The 25,720-nt window shown below is 45.5% G+C and overlaps 1 protein-coding gene across 1 annotated transcript; it reads left to right on the forward strand.

The window, feature by feature from the left end:
• The first annotated feature begins 17,064 nt into the window (after positions 1–17,064).
• On the forward strand, positions 17,065–25,306 carry LOC128297291 (histone H3-like). The gene is made up of 2 exons (XM_053032914.1): positions 17,065–17,506; positions 24,883–25,306. The coding sequence occupies exons 1-2, from the start codon at positions 17,105–17,107 to the stop codon at positions 25,291–25,293; spliced, it is 813 nt and encodes a 270-aa protein (XP_052888874.1). The 5' UTR covers positions 17,065–17,104; the 3' UTR covers positions 25,294–25,306.
• Positions 25,307–25,720: the final 414 nt, after the last annotated feature.

Here is a 25,720-nt window from a genome sequence, read left to right on the forward strand (position 1 = left end):
GTTCCCGGTTGGCCGTATCCATCGTCTGCTCCGCAAAGGCAACTATGCCGAGCGCGTCGGTGCTGGTGCACCGGTGTATTTGGCCGCCGTGATGTGGCCGCTGAAGTGTTGGAGTTGGCAGGAAACGCTGCCCGAGACAACAAGAAAACGCGCATCATCCCGCGTCATCTGCAGCTGGCCATCCGCAACGACGAGGAATTGAACAAGCTGTTGTCCGGCGTCACCATTGCCCAAGGTGGTGTGCTGCCCAACATTCAGGCCGTGCTGCTGCCAAAGAAGACTGAGAAGAAGGCTTAAGGCTTCTCCCAATCTCTCTGCAAACCCCCCCAAAACAAACCGTCCTTTTCAGGGCGACAAATCGATTTACATAAAAGATGTTTGTTCGACCATCTCTTCTGAGCTGAAATCAAACCGGCGCAGCATTACCTAATCGGAGGTAAATCCAGTGAAAAAACACAAGCAATCGCAATATGCGGGAAACCCCCTGAGAAACGTCATCACTTTTCGTGTTTTAAAATTATTGGCCGGAGGTAGACTCCTCTGACCGTGTTGGTGGTACCGAGCAATGGATGAAAAGCTAAAAGCAGTGCCCCACCAGCAGCCTACCTGCTATCGTACCTGGAATGACCGATCCTACGAAGGAAAAATAACTTCCACTTTCCACTCAAAAGGAGCCCTGTGCAGGTACCGTACCTGGTCGAGGGTCTGAAGCGCAACAATTGTTAAGAAAATTCCCAATGCGAATGAAACAAATTAGCCCACGAATGGGCACCGAATATTTCAGTCTATTTTTAGCCCACCTGTATGCAGCCCTAATGGCAGACATTTCTTATTTTCTAAATAAACACGACGCCTACTGCGATGCATCGGGCTGAACGCTTAACGCTGATCACTACACCATCGACCCTAGCAACGAAACCCCAAACCATGCATGCAAATGAATATGGAACACAATCCTACCTTCAGTAGTGCGCAGCGCACGGCTTCACGCGCTCCTTTCAAGCAATTGCGGTGCACTCATTACAGTATTTTCACCACACACCAAGTCACTTCACTACACCGCCCCTGCTTATCTGATCTTTGCAGCAGCAGCAGCAACAACAACAACAACAACTTTGTTTTTTAAAAGAGTATTTTTTTAGCGAACCCCGCGGAGGATTTCGCTGCCCCACGCACTGGGCGCCGTCGCGGTTCGTGCATCGTTTCATGCACGCATTTCACCAGCAAAAGCCGCCTTTTTGGCGGTAATCCTGCGCAGGATGGGTCGACGCACCACGCACCGAAACACCGTCACGATTTGGATTGTCCATCGTCCTTTCCGCACACACGCATACGCACATTGCACCAGCAGTAGCAACAACAGCTATGTTTATAAAAACAATTATTTTTGGGGCGAACCCCGTGGAGGATTTCGCTGCCCCTCCGCCCGACGCACTGGGCGAGGCACCGTCGCGATTAACGCACCGTCCCGCGAAGCGCTTTTCGCACATTCACACACACACACGCGCGTTTCTTCCGCCATTTTACCACCCGCACTTTTTAATGCCAATCCTGCGCAGGATTAGCCGTACGCGCACTGCTTCTTACCTCTCTGTCTCTCGACTAAGCGTCGCACTCTTTGTTCATGCTCGACATGCTCGATGTTGCTGGTTCGCGAAGGACGACAAAATGAGCCGGCGCCATTTTGAAATTGGCCCCTGTTCAACACTACTTTTAACACTACACGCACTTACACACACTAATACATCCGGATTGACGACGCGCGCGGACCAACTGTTCCAGTTGGCTGTTCGACGAGGACTGTGCCGAGCTCGGGACATTCGGTTACTAATTACCTTCAGCATACGAACGAGAGTGCCGAAAGTGGATCTCTCTCGCTAACTACCTCCGCTACTACTACTTTTCGAGCAAATGTGGTTCTATCTCACTACTCTCGCTACACAATCGCACACAATCGTTTCAAAGCACGAAGCAATTTGAAGTCGCCAAACATTTTTGCAATTCCACTACAGACATATCCATTTGCGTATGCTATTATCACCGTACAATCAGTGAAAGCAACGAAGGATACATATGTGAATTCAGAATAGACACAGTATATGCGTACAAAAATGCAGGATTGGTGGTACATTGCATGTTAGATCTTAAAACAGAAACATATTTCGCTAGTTAGTACGACACGTAGGTGCAGAAATAGGTGCGCTGCTTAAAACTAGCCGGCCAGACACACGAACGAAGCGTGCGCTCTTCCTTTGTGTGTTGCATCGGTGACCGAAATTTCTGCGAATTGTCAATCGATGCTCCCTCTCGCTCGCACACTCGTTGGCGACAGGAGGAGACTCGTTTTAGTGGAAATTTTCACCTAACGGTACCGATCACCGTGTACGCGGTCACATTTCCGGATAATTTTTGGCACGAGCTCAGCATGCACACACACACACACACACACACACACACACACACAGGATTACGTGCGAGAAGGAAAAAACCGACCTTTGATTTGAATACGCATGGCAACGCGAGCCCCCACCCATTTTGGAAATATTTAATCTCTATACTTCCACTAATTTACGCATTACGTTTTGTAACATTTTCAGATATTTTTTTTTTCAGGCTAGCTAATCGGCCCGGTTACAGGGCTATGCAACAGAATTTTGTTGTGTACGCAAACTCAAAGATGTTTTAAAAAGAGGTTTTCTTCACAATTGGAGGATGTTGTTAATTTTATTTTATTTAGTTTAATAAATTATCAAATTTCTCACCTCGGGCCCCTTTGGCTCTCATAAAAACCTATTTGGCAAAGCATATTCCAAGTCGCTTTGAGCTTTTGTTGTTGTTATTAGTTTTAACAGACCTTGAGCCTTGATGACTTCGTTCTTCTCTTAGTCTGATATATATATATATATATATATATATATTGATCTTAGTGGTTGATAAGTCCCGAACCTTGGTCATTTATCACGAATGAAATGTATCGTAAAAATATACGTCACGTCGTGTTTGCGTGCAGCTCCCATCTGGATCATATGCAACATATCATTTTAACATGAGTATTCTAAATTACAATGAAGCACTTCTTAATATTTTTGCGTCAGCTCCCCAGTTGCTTGCTATGCATTTATGCTTTTCGTAGGCATCGCACATAATTTCGTCGAAAGTCGACGTCTTTCACAATCAGATAAAAGCAACTGATTGGATATATCTAAGGTTAAGTAGCCATCCACATTCAGGTACCACAGATTTCCCATGTTTTTTTTCTAACTTTTTCCTCACAGACAGTATATTTGAGTCATGTATTTCCAGTAACAGACACACACATGTTTAAATTTCATAAGGTGCCATTTAATCAGATGTAGCGGCGCCAGTCTTCTTTAGATAGGACCGGTACAAAATTACAACCCAACCAATCCCTCGTTCCCAGGAACAACTATGCAGGTTGCGGGTAAATAAAGTTAAAAGGCCCAGAATTTGCTGGCCAATATCTCTTGATGTTGTGCTTGTGTCATGGGTTATTGAAATACAGAGGATTTGAAAAAAATATTGACCCTACTAAAAATCTTCTCGGTTACCTGGTTTGATAAAAATTTCTCTATTTAAACTGAGAAGTAAACAACATAGCACAACAACAGCAATTACTCCTGAAACAATCTCGCATTTCTTTTAGTGAAAAATAAAACATGAAAAATTGCAGCGAATCAAGCAGTAAACTTTAACTTTAAAATATTTATAAGTTACTGTAAAGCATGGTATTGTTTTAGAAAATAATGCTGCTATTTTCGTGGATTCAACGACCATTTCTGGTCTTCCTTGATTTGTATTCATCAGGATAGTGAGTCGCTCACTTGGCACTTGGAAGCGTTGGAGCGGCCCGGTGGTTTGATGGTAGCGACCCTAGCGATCTTCATACGATCGGACCTGACAAAAATCCCATCCGGATCAATCACCCGTACTCAGGACTGACTATCCAGCTTCGGGTAAATAAAGATACAGAAAACCAGAAATGGCAGGTTCAGACCTCTTAGAAGAAGTGAGTGCTGGGTACGGGGGTACGGCTCGAATAGGTCGTTTAAGAAACCGTTCACCGTTCTGTATCACCGACCAAAATTAAAATCTTTTTGAAAATCTTGTAAAGGATCCGACTGAAAATGCAAGAAAACGCGCGAATACCCAAGGACAACACATAAAAACATTCACAAATTGCGCGTCTGTGGACGTCGATCCGTGTAAAAAACTTCCATTTGGTAAAATCATAGTATGCATGGAAAAATAAATTGTTGGCGATGGAATCATAGAAGACGTTGAAAGATAGCAGTTTAAAGAAGAGCTGGGAAATCAAAACGCTCCACTTAAAAAAATGATCCAAGGGTGTTGGAAATAATGTTACCATGGAAACGTTATGAGTCGCCTCCAACTAAAATTTGTATAGCGATAATTTTCAGATAATTCTTCTATTTTTCGGATGAAATAAATTAAGCTCGCTGCCCAAATGCGTGAAATATTTAATGTTTGTTTTAAAAAAGACTAGCAATTGTGTGAAATGCTTCACAATTGGTTTTAAAACGGTCAATGTTTTAGCTTTGCAATAAAATGACTACATAATACAGTTGAATTTCGGATTCTTGTGCCATCACACACATTCCCGAACACCGTAGCACGTTCATCATGCTGCGGAGTATTGACGCACTCACAGTAGCTGAACCGTCCTCAGGATCGACGCGATGCTCATCGCTTCTTCTTCTTGGCTTCGAAGACGCTCGGCTGCGTGATACGTTTACCTCGGGACACAGTTGTACCCCATAGACGGTAGATGAGGCTAAGGATTCGACTCACAACCTTACGTTGAACGACACACTTCATAGCGATCGGAATCATAGGAAAGAATATTTTGATGCAAAGAATGTGTGGTCCTGATAAGGACCGTTTGTTGAGATGAGCGTCGAACGTGCGTCGGCTGGCGGGTTTAACCTCCGAAACCGTACAGAGTGCGACCCTGGCGCTTCAGCGCGTACACTACGTCCATCGCGGTGACGGTTTTGCGCTTGGCGTGTTCGGTATAGGTGACCGCATCGCGGATAACATTCTCCAGGAACACTTTCAGCACGCCACGCGTTTCTTCGTAGATGAGACCGGAGATACGCTTCACTCCTCCACGGCGGGCCAGACGGCGGATGGCCGGCTTGGTGATGCCCTGGATGTTGTCGCGCAGCACTTTGCGATGACGCTTGGCTCCACCTTTACCCAGACCTTTGCCTCCTTTTCCTCGTCCAGTCATTTCGATGTCGATGCGTACCGTGTGTACCAACCGTACTGTGCAAGAGTTCACGAGTAACAATAAGGCTACGCACAATGTTTCGCTCTTTTATACACTTACCCGCAGCACACGCACACGCTCTCACACCACTGGTACACGATCGGATCGGAGTATGTGTGTGCGTGGAGCGAGGTTATAAAAATGACGATCTGGCCTCGCATACCCACATTCCGAACCTATCGTCGACACAACACAGACGTCTTTACGTTCCACTAATAAAACCGCCGAACCAGTGAAATGGCCCGTACGAAGCAAACTGCCCGTAAGTCGACCGGAGGTCAGTCTTGGTTTGGATTCCGACGCGGACAGACGTAGTTTGCTAACCGAATCCCTCGTGCAGACAATTACTTCCATTGTTCCCCAAAGTGCGCAGAAGGAGAAGCAGCGCAGAGAGCAATAAGCATAGAGCGCAGAAGGAGAAGTAGCGTAGAGAGCAATAAGCATAGGAGTGAGACGCTGTTTCCGACTTCCGGTCACGGATTGAAGTGTATTGGTGAGTGGTAGGCATAGCGTGGAGATTTTTGTATTGTGTGAATTCGTGGAAGACATTCATTTACCTGATTGAAACGAAAGAATATACTCAGGGTCCTACCTATGTCAGGACCCCCCGCTCCCTCCTGGGATCCTCCCCCTGCCATGAGCAGGAGGGAAAGACAAGTTCCAACATGGTTAGACGGGGAAAGCGGAGAGCTAAAATTTTTAGTTCTCGAGGCTTGTGAGGGTTCGTTGCTACCGCGTAATCCATTCATTATTGGAAAGAGCATTTCAAACGCAACTGGTCCTCTTAAAGAACCAGGTCAGTTTTTGAACAATGGGGAAAAAATCCTCCTTAAAACGCGTAATTCCTCCCAATACATGAAGCTTCAAACACTCTCAGAATTGATCGACGGAACGAAAATTAAAATCACACCCCACACCACGTTAAACTCTGTTCAATGCGTCATTTTCTCTCCCGATCTTAACGAACTTTCGGAACAAGATATCCTGGATAACCTTAAAGATCAGAAAGTCACATTCGTAAAAAGATTTACCCGAACCGTCAACAATGCAAAAGTAAACACCAACTCCTACCTACTGCGTGTAGAAGGAGCCAAAATTCCGGAATATATACGCCTTGGAGTTATACAGATACGCACAAAACCGTTTTACCCTAGACCGATGCTCTGCTATAACTGTGCCAACTTTGGTCACACGAAAATCAGATGCAAAAATGGCCAAGTTTGCTCCAAGTGTAGCATGCCAGCTCATGGGGAATGTTCTAGCGATCTTCGCTGCCTGAACTGCAAGGGTGATCATCACTCTTTCTCCCGGGACTGCCCTGCGTATATCCTCGAAGAAAAGATTATACGGTATAAAACTGACACAAACTGCTCCTACATTCAAGCACGTAGAGCTATTGTGAACGAAACAAATATTCATAGCAAAGTTCAACAAAGAATTACTTACGCACAAGCTACTCAAAACAGCGACAACCAAAACGAAATAATTAAGCAGCTTAAAGAAACAATTGAAACTTCCAACAAAATTAACGAAGAACTCCGCAAAACCATTGCTGAGATGAACAGTAGAATAGTACAACAAGAAAATATAATCAAAAGTCTAATTGCAACTCAAAATCAAAGCTCATCGGAAAATGAGAGCAATGATGATATGGAATCGACCGACACCGACAGCGTTGTCACATCTGTGTCAACCACCAAAACCCCCAACCGCAAACGTCAACACAAAGAAAACTCCTCCTCTTCTCTGGATGATACAGAACCATCCAACAACCCTTCCACCCAAATCCCAAATAACCCCCCCTCCGCCAACACCCCTCCCATCCCCTCTTCCAATCCCAACCCCTTGCCTTCACAAACGGGAAAGGCAAAAAGGTCCAAAAGAAAGAAGTAATATCCATCTTCCTTCCACTTAGCAACTTGATTTCTCTATTTCTTATCACGCAGTTATAACCTTTTCTCTTAACTTCCATGGGTTCACAAATAATCCCCAATAATAGTTTCCAAACTTTTGGTATTTCATGGAACATCAGAGGAATGAAAAACAATCTGAATGATCTACAGCTTCTTATTACTAAAATCGCTCCTCCGATTATAGCTTTACAAGAAGTGAACAAACCTCCCTTGCTCAATCACTCCCCTTTTAACTTATATAACTGGTCTTTCAAACTATCAAATAACCCATATCACAATGTTGCTATTGGAACCCTAAAAAACATTCCATTCACTCCTCTGAACATTAACTCTGACCTCCCGCTCATAGCAATAAATATCAAAATACCTTTAGATATAACGGTAGTCAGCATTTACATTCCCAACATGCTTACCGATTCAACCGTCACCACAGCTTTCAACAATATCCTTAATCAGCTTTCCCATCCCCTAATTATTTTAGGTGATCTTAACGCTCAACACTCCCAATGGGGTGGACTCCAAGATCATTACCGAGCCAAACATCTCATCAACCTTTTCCCTTTACATGACCTTACTCCTATCCATAACCCCATACCCACACGCATTAATCCTTCCACCGGAGCAGGATCTATGATAGATCACTGTATTGTTTCAACTTCCCTTTTATCACAATTTTCGCTTCACATTCACCCAGACCCACATGGCAGCGACCATCGACCTCTACAAATCAATAGTGCTTTTCTCCTCCCCATAATACAAAATAGACCACGCTGGAAGTATGAAGAAGCCGACTGGGCCGCTTATCAATCAATTTTCCTCAAAAATCTCAACCCCCTTATTCCTCCTTCTGAACCCTACCTTATCTCCCTCATCAACAAAGCCGCTTTTAAAGCTATCCCCAAAACATCTGGACTACCTGGCAAAAGAAGTGTTCACTGGTGGAACAAAAAAGTCGCAATAGTCATCAAAAATAGACGAAAAGCTCTTAGAGCATTTAGACAAGCCCACAAAAGAAACAATCATCTGTTCATTCCCACCCTTGCAGAAGAATACAGAATAGCCAACCTAATAGCCAAGGAAGAAATTAAAAAAGCCAAACGTGAGTCTTGGCACAAATTTGTTTCTGAGCTTAATCCTTCCATTTCAAATAATGATATGTGGAAAAAAGTCCACATTTTAACTGGCAAAAAACGTTACGAACCACACATCACACTTAAAATAGACAATAATGTATTACCCCCGGAACAAACTCCAGAATATTTTGCCGATCACTTTCACAAAATTTCTGCCACCCAAAACTACCCCGATAACTTTCTCAGACATAAGAACACTACAGAACAAATCAAAATTAAATTCAACAATAGCCCTGACCTGAAATATAACAAACCTTTTTCCTTGGCTGAACTCAACTGGGCCCTTAGCCAATGCAAAGGAAAATCCGCTGGTCCTGATTCCATTGGATACCCTCTCCTAAAAAACCTTCCCTCAGAAGGCATGTCAATCCTCCTGCATATCTACAATAGTATTTGGTCCTCTGGTAAAATTCCCTCACACTGGAAAAATAGTTTCGTTATTCCTATACCTAAACCCAACAAAAACAAACACGACATTGACAGCTACCGACCCATCTCCCTACTCAATTGCATTGGAAAGGTTTTAGAGAGAATGGTCAACCGTCGCCTTGCTCTTGCACTTGAAGAAGACAAGCTCCTCAGTTCACACCAACATGCCTTCCGCAGTGGACTAGGCACTGAAACGTATTTCGGCATTTTAGAGGAACATCTCTCTAAGGTCGAAACCAATAATCACCATCTGGACATTGGTATTATCGACCTCGAAAAAGCGTTTGACAGGACCTGGAGGTACAGCATTCTCGAGCAACTGGGCAGATGGGGTTTCGGGGGAAACCTCGTTGCATACCTTCAGGATTTTTTGACCGATCGGACTTTCCAAGTCATAATTGGCAATAACCTATCGAATAGGAAAAATCTGGAAAACGGAGTCCCCTAAGGAGCCATACTCTCCCCTACCCTGTTCCTAATCAGTATTGAGTCCCTCCTTCTTTCCATTCCCAACGAAATTACTACATTATTATACGCTGACGACATTATACTCATCTCAAGCCATAGTTCGATAGCACAATCCAAACTCCTACTCCAATCCGGTTTGAACAAACTTCTACAGTGGTCCAGATGGACCGGATACAATATATCCTACAAAAAATGCAAAACCCTTCATATATGCCAACACCACATCCACAAAAAACCTATTTTCCAATTGAACAAACAGAACATAGCAAACCCATCTTCCGCAACTATTCTTGGAGTTATCTTTGACCGCAATCTCACATTCTCAAACCATATCACTCTTCTTAAGAAATCATTAGCTACGAAAACAAACCTCTTTGTCATGCTTAGCACAGGTTATAGCAGAGCAACGCGCAATATCCTACTTAAAATTTTGAACTCTTGGGTACTCCCCAAAATTCTATACGGTATCGGTATCACTTCCTTGGGCAAAGACAAAATTGTTCAATCCATAGCTCCAGCATATCACACATTAGTCCGATTAGCTTCCGGCGCTTTTAAAACCAGCCCCATTGATTCCATCATTTGTGAAAGTGGACTTCTTCCATTTCACCTTCTGATTACACAAAAAATAGCATCAATAGCAATCCGACTCTTAGAGAAAAATATCCCGGCAAATAACTTCATCTTACGCGCTAGCACCGAGCTTCACACCCTTACAGGAACTACCATCCCGAATATCAAAAGTCTACTTCACCTTTACCATAAGCCATGGAACACTATACCACCACAAATAGACTGGTATTTCAAGAATAAACTGAAAGCCAAATGCAATTCCACACTTGCAAAGCAACATTTCCACCATCTTATAAACACCAAATACAACAAACACACACACATCTATACCGATGGATCTGTCAGCCAACATTCTGCAGGTTATGGAATTTACTGCACGACTAAAAACATATCACATAAGCTTCCTGATCACACGTCTATCTTCACATCAGAAGCTATAGCCATCATAACAGCAATTGAGCAATGTGCTCAAACCGACTCACAAAACATCATATTCACTGACAGTGCTAGTGTCCTTCAAGCCATAGAAAACCACTCTTGCCGTGATCCGTACATACAAACCATCCTCCATAAACTTCAGAACTGCACCAATCTAACCCTGTGTTGGATACCAGGACACTCCGGTATAAGAGGAAATGAAAGAGCCGATGAACTGGCTAACAATGGAAGAAATAAAACTCTATGCAGCGAAAATATTCTCACCAAAAGAGATGCGCTAAAACTAATCTCTCTTACAATAAATAACAAATGGGAACAAACATGGAATCATAACAACACTAGATTCCTAAGGCTCATCAAACAGAATATAGCGGCTTGGCCCGATTCTCCACATTGCAAGGAACAACGCGTACTCACGCGCCTTCGTATAGGCCACACAAACCTTACCCACGTACACCGGATCACCAAGTCATCGCCACCACTTTGTCAATATTGCGGAGTATTTATCACCGTACAACATCTTCTAAAAGACTGTCTTGGCTACTCAGATATCCGCTCCTCCTGCAAACTCAGCTACAACATTGACACCATATTATCACCAGACAATGATAAAAAACTCATTAAGTTCCTGAAAATCACCAATCTGTTCCACCAAATCTAACCAAAATCCACTGAAAAGAGACGAAAGAATCCCTCAGGGATCAAAGTCTCTATAAGCCATATAACAACAACAGAATACAAGCACTCTCCGAACAGTGAGCATCGTTGCGAACGCACTCTCATCTAAACCGAAGCTATCAACAATGTCTGGCCGTGGCAAGGGAGGCAAAGTGAAGGGAAAGGCAAAGTCCCGCTCGAACCGTGCCGGTCTGCAGTTCCCGGTTGGCCGTATCCATCGTCTGCTCCGCAAAGGCAACTATGCCGAGCGCGTCGGTGCTGGTGCACCGGTGTATTTGGCCGCCGTGATGGAATACTTGGCCGCTGAAGTGTTGGAGTTGGCAGGAAACGCTGCCCGAGACAACAAGAAAACTCGCATCATCCCGCGTCATCTGCAGCTGGCCATCCGCAACGACGAGGAATTGAACAAGCTGTTGTCCGGCGTCACCATTGCCCAAGGTGGTGTGCTGCCCAACATTCAGGCCGTGCTGCTGCCAAAGAAGACTGAGAAGAAGGCTTAAGGCTTCTCCCAATCTCTCTGCAAACCCCCCCAAAACAAACCGTCCTTTTCAGGGCGACAAATCGATTTACATAAAAGATGTTTGTTCGACCATCTCTTCTGAGCTGAAATCAAACCGGCGCAGCATTACCTAATCGAAGGTAAATCCAGTGAAAAAACACAAGCAATCGCAATATGCGGGAAACCCCCTGAGAAACGTCATCACTTTCCGTGTTTTAAAATCTTTGGTCGGAGGTAGACTCCTCTGACCGTGCTGGTGGTACCGAGCAATGGATGAAAAGCTAAAAGCAGTGCCCCACCAGCAGCCTACCTGCTATCGTACCTGGAATGACCGATCCTACGAAGGAAAAATAACTTCCACTTTCCACTTAAAAGGAGCCCTGTGCAGGTACCGTACCTGGTCGAGGGTCTGAAGCGTTGGTCTGAAACAATTGTTAAGAAATTTCCCAATGCGAATGAAACAAACTAGCCCACGAATGGGCACCGAATATTTCAGTCTATTTTTAGCCCACCTGTATGCAGCCCTAATGGCAGATATTTCTTATTTTCTAAATAAACACGACGCCTACTGCGATGCATCGGGTTGAACGCTTAACGCTGATCACTACACCATCGACCCTAGCAACGAAACCCCAAACCATGCATGCAAATGAATATGGAACACAATCCTACCTTCAGTAGTGCGCAGCGCACGGCTTCACGCGCTCCTTTCAAGCAATTGCGGTGCACTCATTACAGTATTTTCACCACACACCAAGTCACTTCACTACACCGCCCCTGCTTATCTGATCTTTGCAGCAGCAGCAGCAACAACAACAACAACAACTTTGTTTTTAAAAAGAGTATTTTTTTAGCGAACCCCGCGGAGGATTTCGCTGCCCTACGCACTGGGCGCCGTCGCAGTTCGTGCATCGTTTCACGCACGCATTTCACCAGCAAAAGCCGCCATTTTGGCGGTAATCCTGCGCAGGATGGGTCGACGCACCACGCACCGAAACACCGTCACGATTTGGATTGTCCATCGTCCTTTCCGCACACACGCATACGCACATTGCACCAGCAGTAGCAACAACAGCTATGTTTATAAAAACAATTATTTTTGGGGCGAACCCCGTGGAGGATTTCGCTGCCCCTCCGCCCGACGCCCGAAGCGTGCGCTCTTCCTTTGTGTGTCGCATCGGTGATCGAAATTTCTGCGAATTGTCAACCGATGCTCCCTCTCGCTCGCACACTCGGTGGCGACAGGAGGAGACTCGTTTTAGTGGAAATTTCCACCTAACGGTACCGATCACCGTGTACGCGGTCACATTTCCTGATAACTTTTGGCACGAGCTCAGCATGCACACACACACACACACACAGGATTATGTGCGAGAAGGAAAAAAGGCACACACGCATTCGCACATTTCACCAGCAGCAGCAGCAGCAACAGCTATGTTTATAAAAACAATTATTTTTGGGGCGAACCCCGTGGAAGATTTCGCTGCCCCTCCGCCCGACGCACTGGGCGAGGCACCGTCGCGATTAACGCACCGTCCCGCGAAGCGCTTTTCGCACATTCACACACACACACACACACGCGCGTTTCTTCCGCCATTTTACCACCCGCACTTTTTAATGCCAATCCTGCGCAGGATTAGCCGTACGCGCACTGCTTCTTACCTCTCTGTCTCTCGACTAAGCGTCGCACTCTTTGTTCATGCTCGACATGCTCGATGTTGCTGGTTCGCGAAGGACGACAAAATGAGCCGGCGCCATTTTGAAATTGGCCCCTGTTCAACACTACTTTTAACACTACACGCACTTACACACACTAATACATCCGGATTGACGACGCGCGCGGACCAACTGTTCCAGTTGGCTGTTCGACGAGGACTGTGCCGAGCTCGGGACATTCGGTTACTAATTACCTTCAGCATACGAACGAGAGTGCCGAAAGTGGATCTCTCTCGCTAACTACCTCCGCTACTACTACTTTTCGAGCAAATGTGGTTCTATCTCACTACTCTCGCTACACAATCGCACACAATCGTTTCAAAGCACGAAGCAATTTGAAGTCGCCAAACATTTTTGCAATTCCACTACAGACATATCCATTTGCGTATGCTATTATCACCGTACAATCAGTGAAAGCAACGAAGGATACGTATGTGAATTCAGAATAGATACAGTATATGCGTACAAAAATGCAGGATTGGTGGTACATTTCATGTTAGATCTTAAAACAGAAACATATTTCGCTAGTTAGTACGACACGTAGGTGCAGAAATAGGTGCGCTGCTTAAAACTAGCCGGCCAGACACACGAACGAAGCGTGCGCTCTTCCTTTGTGTGTTGCATCGGTGACCGAAATTTCTGCGAATTGTCAACCGATGCTCCCTCTCGCTCGCACACTCGGTGGCGACAGGAGGAGACTCGTTTTAGTGGAAATTTTCACCTAACGGTACCGATCACCGTGTACGCGGTCACATTTCCGGATAATTTTTGGCACGAGCTCAGCATGCACACACACACACACAGGATTACGTGCGAGAAGGAAAAAACCGACCTTTGATTTGAATACGCATGGCAACGCGAGCCCCCACCCATTTTGGAAATATTTAATCTCTATACTTCCACTAATTTACGCATTACGTTTTGTAACATTTTCAGATATTTTTTTTTCAGACTAGCTAATCGGCCCGGTTACAGGGCTATGCAACAGAATTTTGTTGTGTACGCAAACTCAAAGATGTTTTAAAAAGAGGTTTTCTTCCCAATTGGAGGATGTTGTTAATTTTATTTTATTTAGTTTAATAAATTATCAAATTTCTCACCTCGGGCCCCTTTGGCTCTCATAAAAACCTATTTGGCAAAGCATATTCCAAGTCGCTTTGAGCTTTTGTTGTTGTTATTAGTTTTAACAGACCTTGAGCCTTGATGACTTCGTTCTTCTCTTAGTCTGATATATATATATATATATATATATATATATATATATATATATATATATATATATATATATATATATATTGATCTTAGTGGTTGATAAGTCCCGAACCTTGGTCATTTATCACGAATGAAATGTATCGTAAAAATATACGTCACGTCGTGTTTGCGTGCAGCTCCCATCTGGATCATATGCAACATATCATTTTAACATGAGTATTCTAAATTACAATGAAGCACTTCTTAATATTTTTGCGTCAGCTCCCCAGTTGCTTGCTATGCATTTATGCTTTTCGTAGGCATCGCACATAATTTCGTCGAAAGTCGACGTCTTTCACAATCAGATAAAAGCAACTGATTGGATATATCTAAGGTTAAGTAGCCATCCACATTCAGGTACCACAGATTTCCCATGTTTTTTTTTCTAACTTTTTCCTCACAGACAGTATATTTTAGTCATGTATTTCCAGTAACAGACACACACATGTTTAAATTTCATAAGGTGCCATTTAATCAGATGTAGCGGCGCCAGTCTTCTTTAGATAGGACCGGTAAAAAATTACAACCCAACCAATCCCTCGTTCCCAGGAACAACTATCCAGGTTGCGGGTAAATAAAGTTAAAAGGCCCAGAATTTGCTGGCCAATATCTCTTGATGTTGTGCTTGTGTCATGGGTTATTGAAATACAGAGGATTTGAAAAAAATATTGACCCTACTAGAAATCTTCTCGGTTACCTGGTTTGATCAAAATTTCTCTATTTAAACTGAGAAGTGTAAACAACATAGCACAACAACAGCAATTACTCCTGAAACAATCTCGCATTTCTTTTAGTGAAAAATAAAACATGAAAAATTGCAGCGAATCAAGCAGTAAACTTTAACTTTAAAATATTTATAAGCTACTGTAAAGCATGGTATTGTTTTAGAAAATAATGCTGCTATTTTCGTGGATTGAACGACCATTTCTGGTCTTCCTTGATTTGTATTCATCAGGATAGTGAGTCGCTCACTTGGCACTTGGAAGCGTTGGAGCGGCCCGGTGGTTTGATGGTAGCGACCCTAGCGATCTTCACACGATCGGACCTGACAAAAATCCCATCCGGATCAATCACCCGTACTCAGGACTGACTATCCAGCTTCGGGTAAATAAAGATACAGAAAACCAGAAATGGCAGGTTCAGACCTCTTAGAAGAAGTAAGTGCTGGGTACGGGGGTACGGCTCGAATAGGTCGTTTAAGAAACCGTTCACCGTTCTGTATCACCGACCAAAATTAAAATCTTTTTGAAAATCTTGTAAAGGATCCGACTGAAAATGCAAGAAAACGCGCGAATACCCAAGGACAACACATAAAAACATTCACAAATTGCGCGTCTGTGGACGTCGATCCGTGTAAAAAACTTCCATTTGGTAAAATCATAGTATGCATGGAAAAATAAATTGTTGGCGAGGGAATCATAGAAGACGTTGAAAGATAGCAGTTTAAAGAAGAGCTGGGAAATCAAAACGCTCCACTTAAAAAAATGATCCAAGGGTGTTGGAAATAATGTTACCATGGAAACGTTATGAGTCGCCTCCAACTAAAATTTGTATAGCGATAATTTTCAGATAATTCTACTATTTTTCGGATGAAATAAATTAAGCTCGCTGCCCAAATGCGTGAAATATTTAATGTTTGTTTTAAAAAAGACTAGCAATTGTGTGAAATGCTTCACAATTGGTTTTAAAACGGTCAATGTTTAGCTTTGCAATAAAATGACTACATAATACAGTTGAATTTCGGATTCTTGTGCCATCACACACATTCCCGAACACCGTAGCACGTTCATCATGCTGCGGAGTATTGACGCACTCACAGTAGCTGAACCGTCCTCAGGATCGACGCGATGCTCATCGCTTCTTCTTCTTCTTCTTGGCTTCGAAGACGCTCGGCTGCGTGATACGTTTACCTCGGGACACAGTTGTACCCCATAGACGGTAGATGAGGCTAAGGATTCGACTCACAACCTTACGTTGAACGACACACTAGCGATAGTGTGTCATAGCGATCGGAATCATAGGAAAGAATATTTTGATGCAAAGAATGTGTGGTCCTGATAAGGACCGTTTGTTGAGATGAGCGTCGAACGTGCGTCGGCTGGCGGGTTTAACCTCCGAAACCGTACAGAGTGCGACCCTGGCGCTTCAGCGCGTACACTACGTCCATCGCGGTGACGGTTTTGCGCTTGGCGTGTTCGGTATAGGTGACCGCATCGCGGATAACATTCTCCAGGAACACTTTCAGCACGCCACGCGTTTCTTCGTAGATGAGACCGGAGATACGCTTCACTCCTCCACGGCGGGCCAGACGGCGGATGGCCGGCTTGGTGATGCCCTGGATGTTGTCGCGCAGCACTTTGCGATGACGCTTGGCTCCACCTTTACCCAGACCTTTGCCTCCTTTTCCTCGTCCAGTCATTTCGATGTCGATGCGTACCGTGTGTACCAACCGTACTGTGCAAGAGTTCACGAGTAACAATAAGGCTACGCACAATGTTTCGCTCTTTTATACACTTACCCGCAGCACACGCACACGCTCTCACACCACTGGTACACGATCGGATCGGAGTATGTGTGTGCGTGGAGCGAGGTTATAAAAATGACGATCTGGCCTCGCATACCCACATTCCGAACCTATCGTCGACACAACACAGACGTCTTTACGTTCCACTAATAAAACCGCCGAACCAGTGAAATGGCCCGTACGAAGCAAACTGCCCGTAAGTCGACCGGAGGTAAGGCTCCGCGCAAGCAGCTGGCCACCAAGGCTGCTCGCAAGAGTGCCCCGGCCACCGGAGGAGTGAAGAAGCCGCATCGTTACCGTCCGGGAACCGTAGCCCTGCGTGAGATCCGTCGCTACCAGAAATCGACCGAGCTGCTGATCCGCAAGCTGCCCTTCCAGCGTCTGGTGCGTGAAATTGCCCAGGACTTCAAGACCGATCTGCGCTTCCAGAGCTCGGCCGTGATGGCCCTGCAGGAGGCCAGCGAGGCGTACCTTGTCGGCCTGTTCGAGGACACCAACTTGTGCGCCATTCATGCGAAGCGCGTCACCATCATGCCGAAAGACATTCAGCTGGCTCGTCGCATCCGCGGAGAGCGTGCCTAAATCTTCGCCCGTATCCCCCCCGGGGCTCCTCTTCCATCAATCGTCGAGGGGCTTCACTCAAACGGTCCTTCTCAGGACCACCACAAATGTTAACCAAAAAGATATGTGTCGATATGTACCTACCTTCTTCCGTCCGTAGTGGCTCGTTAGTGGTGATGGTATTGAAACAATTTCGTATGCGTTTATGTCGCCCGTTCGGTGCAGAGAGCCCGTGACCGTATCCGGGTACAACAAAAGCTGCGTGTGTCGAAAAAACGTTTGTTTACGCGATGAGCAACACACCATCTTCACACGACAGGATCGACTTTCTGTCCGACGGGTAAATAAAGCCAAAGAAAGCCAGCAATGGCAGGCCTGGACGGCCGGTTAAGCAAAATGAAATAAGGGGCAGCCCAGAAAGTCAAAAGACGCGTTTTCGATTGACCGTTTGGCGATCGATCGTCAGATGTGCTTCCGATGCTGTTACACTGTGCGAGACACGGAACATTCTTCTTCTCGTGCCAACTCGTGTTTTGTACCCGCGCCCCTTTGCTTTCCGCTCACGGGTTCACATGAACGCGTCGAAAATTATGCTTTATTTTATTTAAACTTTAATCTTTTGCCCACCGTGTGAGAGGGAATGTCAAGCAGAAATATATCTTTCGTATGGATGCGTTTTGTGGTCCTGAAAAGGACCGGTTTGGGTAGATGCGAACGAACTGCGCTTCGACGCTTCGAATTACTTCGAGCTGGTGTACTTGGTGACAGCCTTCGTGCCTTCGGACACGGCGTGCTTGGCCAGCTCACCGGGCAGGAGCAGACGGACGGCCGTTTGGATTTCGCGGGACGTGATCGTCGAACGCTTGTTGTAGTGCGCCAAGCGGGATGCTTCGGCAGCGATGCGCTCGAAAATGTCGTTCACGAAGCTGTTCATGATGCTCATCGCCTTGGACGAAATGCCGGTGTCCGGGTGGACTTGCTTCAACACCTTGTAGATGTAGATAGCGTAGCTTTCCTTGCGGGTCTTCCTTTTCTTCTTCTTGTCCGACTTGGAGATGTTTTTCTGGGCTTTGCCAGACTTCTTCGCGGCTTTTCCACTGGTTTTCGGGGCCATTTTGCTTCGATTCACGCACTGATGCTCACTAACGGAGAGTCAAAACCTTTCTGATAGAGAACTACGATTCTCAGGTTCGTTTATATTCCGGTTTTCGGATCACTCTCGGGTATTCGACTTGAGTGCGTGCAGGCAGCATAACTCGGGGTATTTAATCGCACACTGGCTCAATTTTTACTCAGAATACAAGCACTCTCCGAACAGTGAGCATCGTTGCGAACGCACTCTCATCTAAACCGAAGCTATCAACAATGTCTGGCCGTGGCAAGGGAGGCAAAGTGAAGGGAAAGGCAAAGTCCCGCTCGAACCGTGCCGGTCTGCAGTTCCCGGTTGGCCGTATCCATCGTCTGCTCCGCAAAGGCAACTATGCCGAGCGCGTCGGTGCTGGTGCACCGGTGTATTTGGCCGCCGTGATGGAATACTTGGCCGCTGAAGTGTTGGAGTTGGCAGGAAACGCTGCCCGAGACAACAAGAAAACTCGCATCATCCCGCGTCATCTGCAGCTGGCCATCCGCAACGACGAGGAATTGAACAAGCTGTTGTCCGGCGTCACCATTGCCCAAGGTGGTGTGCTGCCCAACATTCAGGCCGTGCTGCTGCCAAAGAAGACTGAGAAGAAGGCTTAAGGCTTCTCCCAATCTCTCTGCAAACCCCCCCAAAACAAACCGTCCTTTTCAGGGCGACAAATCGATTTACATAAAAGATGTTTGTTCGACCATCTCTTCTGAGCTGAAATCAAACCGGCGCAGCATTACCTAATCGAAGGTAAATCCAGTGAAAAAACACAAGCAATCGCAATATGCGGGAAACCCCCTGAGAAACGTCATCACTTTTCGTGTTTTAAAATCTTTGGTCGGAGGTAGACTCCTCTGACCGTGCTAGTGGTACCGAGCAATGGATGAAAAGCTAAAAGCAGTGCCCCACCAGCAGCCTACCTGCTATCGTACCTGGAATGACCGATCCTACGAAGGAAAAATAACTTCCACTTTCCACTTAAAAGGAGCCCTGTGCAGGTACCGTACCTGGTCGAGGGTCTGAAGCGTTGGTCTGAAACAATTGTTAAGAAATTTCCCAATGCGAATGAAACAAACTAGCCCACGAATGGGCACCGAATATTTCAGTCTATTTTTAGCCCACCTGTATGCAGCCCTAATGGCAGATATTTCTTATTTTCTAAATAAACACGACGCCTACTGCGATGCATCGGGTTGAACGCTTAACGCTGATCACTACACCATCGACCCTAGCAACGAAACCCCAAACCATGCATGCAAATGAATATGGAACACAATCCTACCTTCAGTAGTGCGCAGCGCACGGCTTCACGCGCTCCTTTCAAGCAATTGCGGTGCACTCATTACAGTATTTTCACCACACACCAAGTCACTTCACTACACCGCCCCTGCTTATCTGATCTTTGCAGCAGCAGCAGCAACAACAACAACAACAACTTTGTTTTTAAAAAGAGTATTTTTTTAGCGAACCCCGCGGAGGATTTCGCTGCCCTACGCACTGGGCGCCGTCGCAGTTCGTGCATCGTTTCACGCACGCATTTCACCAGCAAAAGCCGCCATTTTGGCGGTAATCCTGCGCAGGATGGGTCGACGCACCACGCACCGAAACACCGTCACGATTTGGATTGTCCATCGTCCTTTCCGCACACACGCATACGCACATTGCACCAGCAGTAGCAACAACAGCTATGTTTATAAAAACAATTATTTTTGGGGCGAACCCCGTGGAGGATTTCGCTGCCCCTCCGCCCGACGCCCGAAGCGTGCGCTCTTCCTTTGTGTGTCGCATCGGTGATCGAAATTTCTGCGAATTGTCAACCGATGCTCCCTCTCGCTCGCACACTCGGTGGCGACAGGAGGAGACTCGTTTTAGTGGAAATTTCCACCTAACGGTACCGATCACCGTGTACGCGGTCACATTTCCTGATAACTTTTGGCACGAGCTCAGCATGCACACACACACACACACACAGGATTATGTGCGAGAAGGAAAAAAGGCACACACGCATTCGCACATTTCACCAGCAGCAGCAGCAGCAACAGCTATGTTTATAAAAACAATTATTTTTGGGGCGAACCCCGTGGAAGATTTCGCTGCCCCTCCGCCCGACGCACTGGGCGAGGCACCGTCGCGATTAACGCACCGTCCCGCGAAGCGCTTTTCGCACATTCACACACACACGCGCGTTTCTTCCGCCATTTTACCACCCGCACTTTTTAATGCCAATCCTGCGCAGGATTAGCCGTACGCGCAGTGCTTCTTACCTCTCTGTCTCTCGACTAAGCGTCGCACTCTTTGTTCATGCTCGACATGCTCGATGTTGCTGGTTCGCGAAGGACGACAAAATGAGCCGGCGCCATTTTGAAATTGGCCCCTGTTCAACACTACTTTTAACACTACACGCACTTACACACACTAATACATCCGGATTGACGACGCGCGCGGACCAACTGTTCCAGTTGGCTGTTCGACGAGGACTGTGCCGAGCTCGGGACATTCGGTTACTAATTACCTTCAGCATACGAACGAGAGTGCCGAAAGTGGATCTCTCTCGCTAACTACCTCCGCTAGTACTACTATCCGAGCAAATGTATGGTTTTGTCTCGCTACTCTCGCTACACAATCGCACACAATCGTTTCAAAGCACGAAGCAATTTGAAGTCGCCAAACATTTTTGCAATTCCACTACAGACATATCCATTTGCGTATGCTATTATCACCGTACAATCAGTGAAAGCAACGAAGGATACGTATGTGAATTCAGAATAGATACAGTATATGCGTACAAAAATGCAGGATTGGTGGTACATTGCATGTTAGATCTTAAAACAGAAACATATTTCGCTAGTTAGTACGACACGTAGGTGCAGAAATAGGTGCGCTGCTTAAAACTAGCCGGCCAGACACACGAACGAAGCGTGCGCTCTTCCTTTGTGTGTTGCATCGGTGACCGAAATTTCTGCGAATTGTCAACCGATGCTCCCTCTCGCTCGCACACTCGGTGGCGACAGGAGGAGACTCGTTTTAGTGGAAATTTTCACCTAACGGTACCGATCACCGTGTACGCGGTCACATTTCCGGATAATTTTTGGCACGAGCTCAGCATGCACACACACACACACAGGATTACGTGCGAGAAGGAAAAAACCGACCTTTGATTTGAATACGCATGGCAACGCGAGCCCCCACCCATTTTGGAAATATTTAATCTCTATACTTCCACTAATTTACGCATTACGTTTTGTAACATTTTCAGATATTTTTTTTTCAGACTAGCTAATCGGCCCGGTTACAGGGCTATGCAACAGAATTTTGTTGTATACGCAAACTCAAAGATGTTTTAAAAAGAGGTTTTCTTCCCAATTGGAGGATGTTGTTAATTTTATTTTATTTAGTTTAATAAATTATCAAATTTCTCACCTCGGGCCCCTTTGGCTCTCATAAAAACCTATTTGGCAAAGCATATTCCAAGTCGCTTTGAGCTTTTGTTGTTGTTATTAGTTTTAACAGACCTTGAGCCTTGATGACTTCGTTCTTCTCTTAGTCTGATATATATATATATATATATATATATATATATATATATATATATATATATATATATATTGATCTTAGTGGTTGATAAGTCCCGAACCTTGGTCATTTATCACGAATGAAATGTATCGTAAAAATATACGTCACGTCGTGTTTGCGTGCAGCTCCCATCTGGATCATATGCAACATATCATTTTAACATGAGTATTCTAAATTACAATGAAGCACTTCTTAATATTTTTGCGTCAGCTCCCCAGTTGCTTGCTATGCATTTATGCTTTTCGTAGGCATCGCACATAATTTCGTCGAAAGTCGACGTCTTTCACAATCAGATAAAAGCAACTGATTGGATATATCTAAGGTTAAGTAGCCATCCACATTCAGGTACCACAGATTTCCCATGTTTTTTTTTTTCTAACTTTTTCCTCACAGACAGTATATTTGAGTCATGTCTTTCCAGTAACAGACACACACATGTTTAAATTTCATAAGGTGCCATTTAATCAGATGTAGCGGCGCCAGTCTTCTTTAGATAGGACCGGTAAAAAATTACAACCCAACCAATCCCTCGTTCCCAGGAACAACTATCCAGGTTGCGGGTAAATAAAGTTAAAAGGCCCAGAATTTGCTGGCCAATATCTCTTGATGTTGTGCTTGTGTCATGGGTTATTGAAATACAGAGGATTTGAAAAAAATATTGACCCTACTAGAAATCTTCTCGGTTACCTGGTTTGATCAAAATTTCTCTATTTAAACTGAGAAGTGTAAACAACATAGCACAACAACAGCAATTACTCCTGAAACAATCTCGCATTTCTTTTAGTGAAAAATAAAACATGAAAAATTGCAGCGAATCAAGCAGTAAACTTTAACTTTAAAATATTTATAAGCTACTGTAAAGCATGGTATTGTTTTAGAAAATAATGCTGCTATTTTCGTGGATTGAACGACCATTTCTGGTCTTCCTTGATTTGTATTCATCAGGATAGTGAGTCGCTCACTTGGCACTTGGAAGCGTTGGAGCGGCCCGGTGGTTTGATGGTAGCGACCCTAGCGATCTTCACACGATCGGACCTGACAAAAATCCCATCCGGATCAATCACCCGTACTCAGGACTGACTATCCAGCTTCGGGTAAATAAAGATACAGAAAACCAGAAATGGCAGGTTCAGACCTCTTAGAAGAAGTAAGTGCTGGGTACGGGGGTACGGCTCGAATAGGTCGTTTAAGAAACCGTTCACCGTTCTGTATCACCGACCAAAATTAAAATCTTTTTGAAAATCTTGTAAAGGATCCGACTGAAAATGCAAGAAAACGCGCGAATACCCAAGGACAACACATAAAAACATTCACAAATTGCGCGTCTGTGGACGTCGATCCGTGTAAAAAACTTCCATTTGGTAAAATCATAGTATGCATGGAAAAATAAATTGTTGGCGAGGGAATCATAGAAGACGTTGAAAGATAGCAGTTTAAAGAAGAGCTGGGAAATCAAAACGCTCCACTTAAAAAAATGATCCAAGGGTGTTGGAAATAATGTTACCATGGAAACGTTATGAGTCGCCTCCAACTAAAATTTGTATAGCGATAATTTTCAGATAATTCTACTATTTTTCGGATGAAATAAATTAAGCTCGCTGCCCAAATGCGTGAAATATTTAATGTTTGTTTTAAAAAAGACTAGCAATTGTGTGAAATGCTTCACAATTGGTTTTAAAACGGTCAATGTTTTAGCTTTGCAATAAAATGACTACATAATACAGTTGAATTTCGGATTCTTGTGCCATCACACACATTCCCGAACACCGTAGCACGTTCATCATGCTGCGGAGTATTGACGCACTCACAGTAGCTGAACCGTCCTCAGGATCGACGCGATGCTCATCGCTTCTTCTTCTTCTTCTTGGCTTCGAAGACGCTCGGCTGCGTGATACGTTTACCTCGGGACACAGTTGTACCCCATAGACGGTAGATGAGGCTAAGGATTCGACTCACAACCTTACGTTGAACGACACACTAGCGATAGTGTGTCATAGCGATCGGAATCATAGGAAAGAATATTTTGATGCAAAGAATGTGTGGTCCTGATAAGGACCGTTTGTTGAGATGAGCGTCGAACGTGCGTCGGCTGGCGGGTTTAACCTCCGAAACCGTACAGAGTGCGACCCTGGCGCTTCAGCGCGTACACTACGTCCATCGCGGTGACGGTTTTGCGCTTGGCGTGTTCGGTATAGGTGACCGCATCGCGGATAACATTCTCCAGGAACACTTTCAGCACGCCACGCGTTTCTTCGTAGATGAGACCGGAGATACGCTTCACTCCTCCACGGCGGGCCAGACGGCGGATGGCCGGCTTGGTGATGCCCTGGATGTTGTCGCGCAGCACTTTGCGATGACGCTTGGCTCCACCTTTACCCAGACCTTTGCCTCCTTTTCCTCGTCCAGTCATTTCGATGTCGATGCGTACCGTGTGTACCAACCGTACTGTGCAAGAGTTCACGAGTAACAATAAGGCTACGCACAATGTTTCGCTCTTTTATACACTTACCCGCAGCACACGCACACGCTCTCACACCACTGGTACACGATCGGATCGGAGTATGTGTGTGCGTGGAGCGAGATTATAAAAATGACGATCTGGCCTCGCATACCCACATTCCGAACCTATCGTCGACACAACACAGACGTCTTTACGTTCCACTAATAAAACCGCCGAACCAGTGAAATGGCCCGTACGAAGCAAACTGCCCGTAAGTCGACCGGAGGTAAGGCTCCGCGCAAGCAGCTGGCCACCAAGGCTGCTCGCAAGAGTGCCCCGGCCACCGGAGGAGTGAAGAAGCCGCATCGTTACCGTCCGGGAACTGTAGCCCTGCGTGAGATCCGTCGCTACCAGAAATCGACCGAGCTGCTGATCCGCAAGCTGCCCTTCCAGCGTCTGGTGCGTGAAATTGCCCAGGACTTCAAGACCGATCTGCGCTTCCAGAGCTCGGCCGTGATGGCCCTGCAGGAGGCCAGCGAGGCGTACCTTGTCGGCCTGTTCGAGGACACCAACTTGTGCGCCATTCATGCGAAGCGCGTCACCATCATGCCGAAAGACATTCAGCTGGCTCGTCGCATCCGCGGAGAGCGTGCCTAAATCTTCGCCCGTATCCCCCCCCGGAGCTCCTCTTCCATCGATCGTCGAGGGGCTTCACTCAAACGGTCCTTCTCAGGACCACCACAAATGTTAACCAAAAAGATATGTGTCGATTTGTCCGTACCTTCTTCCGTCCGTAGTGGCTCGTTAGTGGTGATGGTATTGAAACAATTTCGTATGCGTTTATGTCGCCCGTTCGGTGCAGAGAGCCCGTGACCGTATCCGGGTACAACAAAAGCTGCGTGTGTCGAAAAAACGTTTGTTTACGCGATGAGCAACACACCATCTTCACACGACAGGATCGACTTTCTGTCCGACGGGTAAATAAAGCCAAAGAAAGCCAGCAATGGCAGGCCTGGACGGCCGGTTAAGCAAAATGAAATAAGGGGCAGCCCAGAAAGTCAAAAGACGCGTTTTCGATTGACCG

This window comes from Anopheles moucheti, chromosome 2 (assembly GCF_943734755.1).
Source record: "Anopheles moucheti chromosome 2, idAnoMoucSN_F20_07, whole genome shotgun sequence".
Classification (NCBI taxonomy): domain Eukaryota; kingdom Metazoa; phylum Arthropoda; class Insecta; order Diptera; family Culicidae; genus Anopheles; species Anopheles moucheti.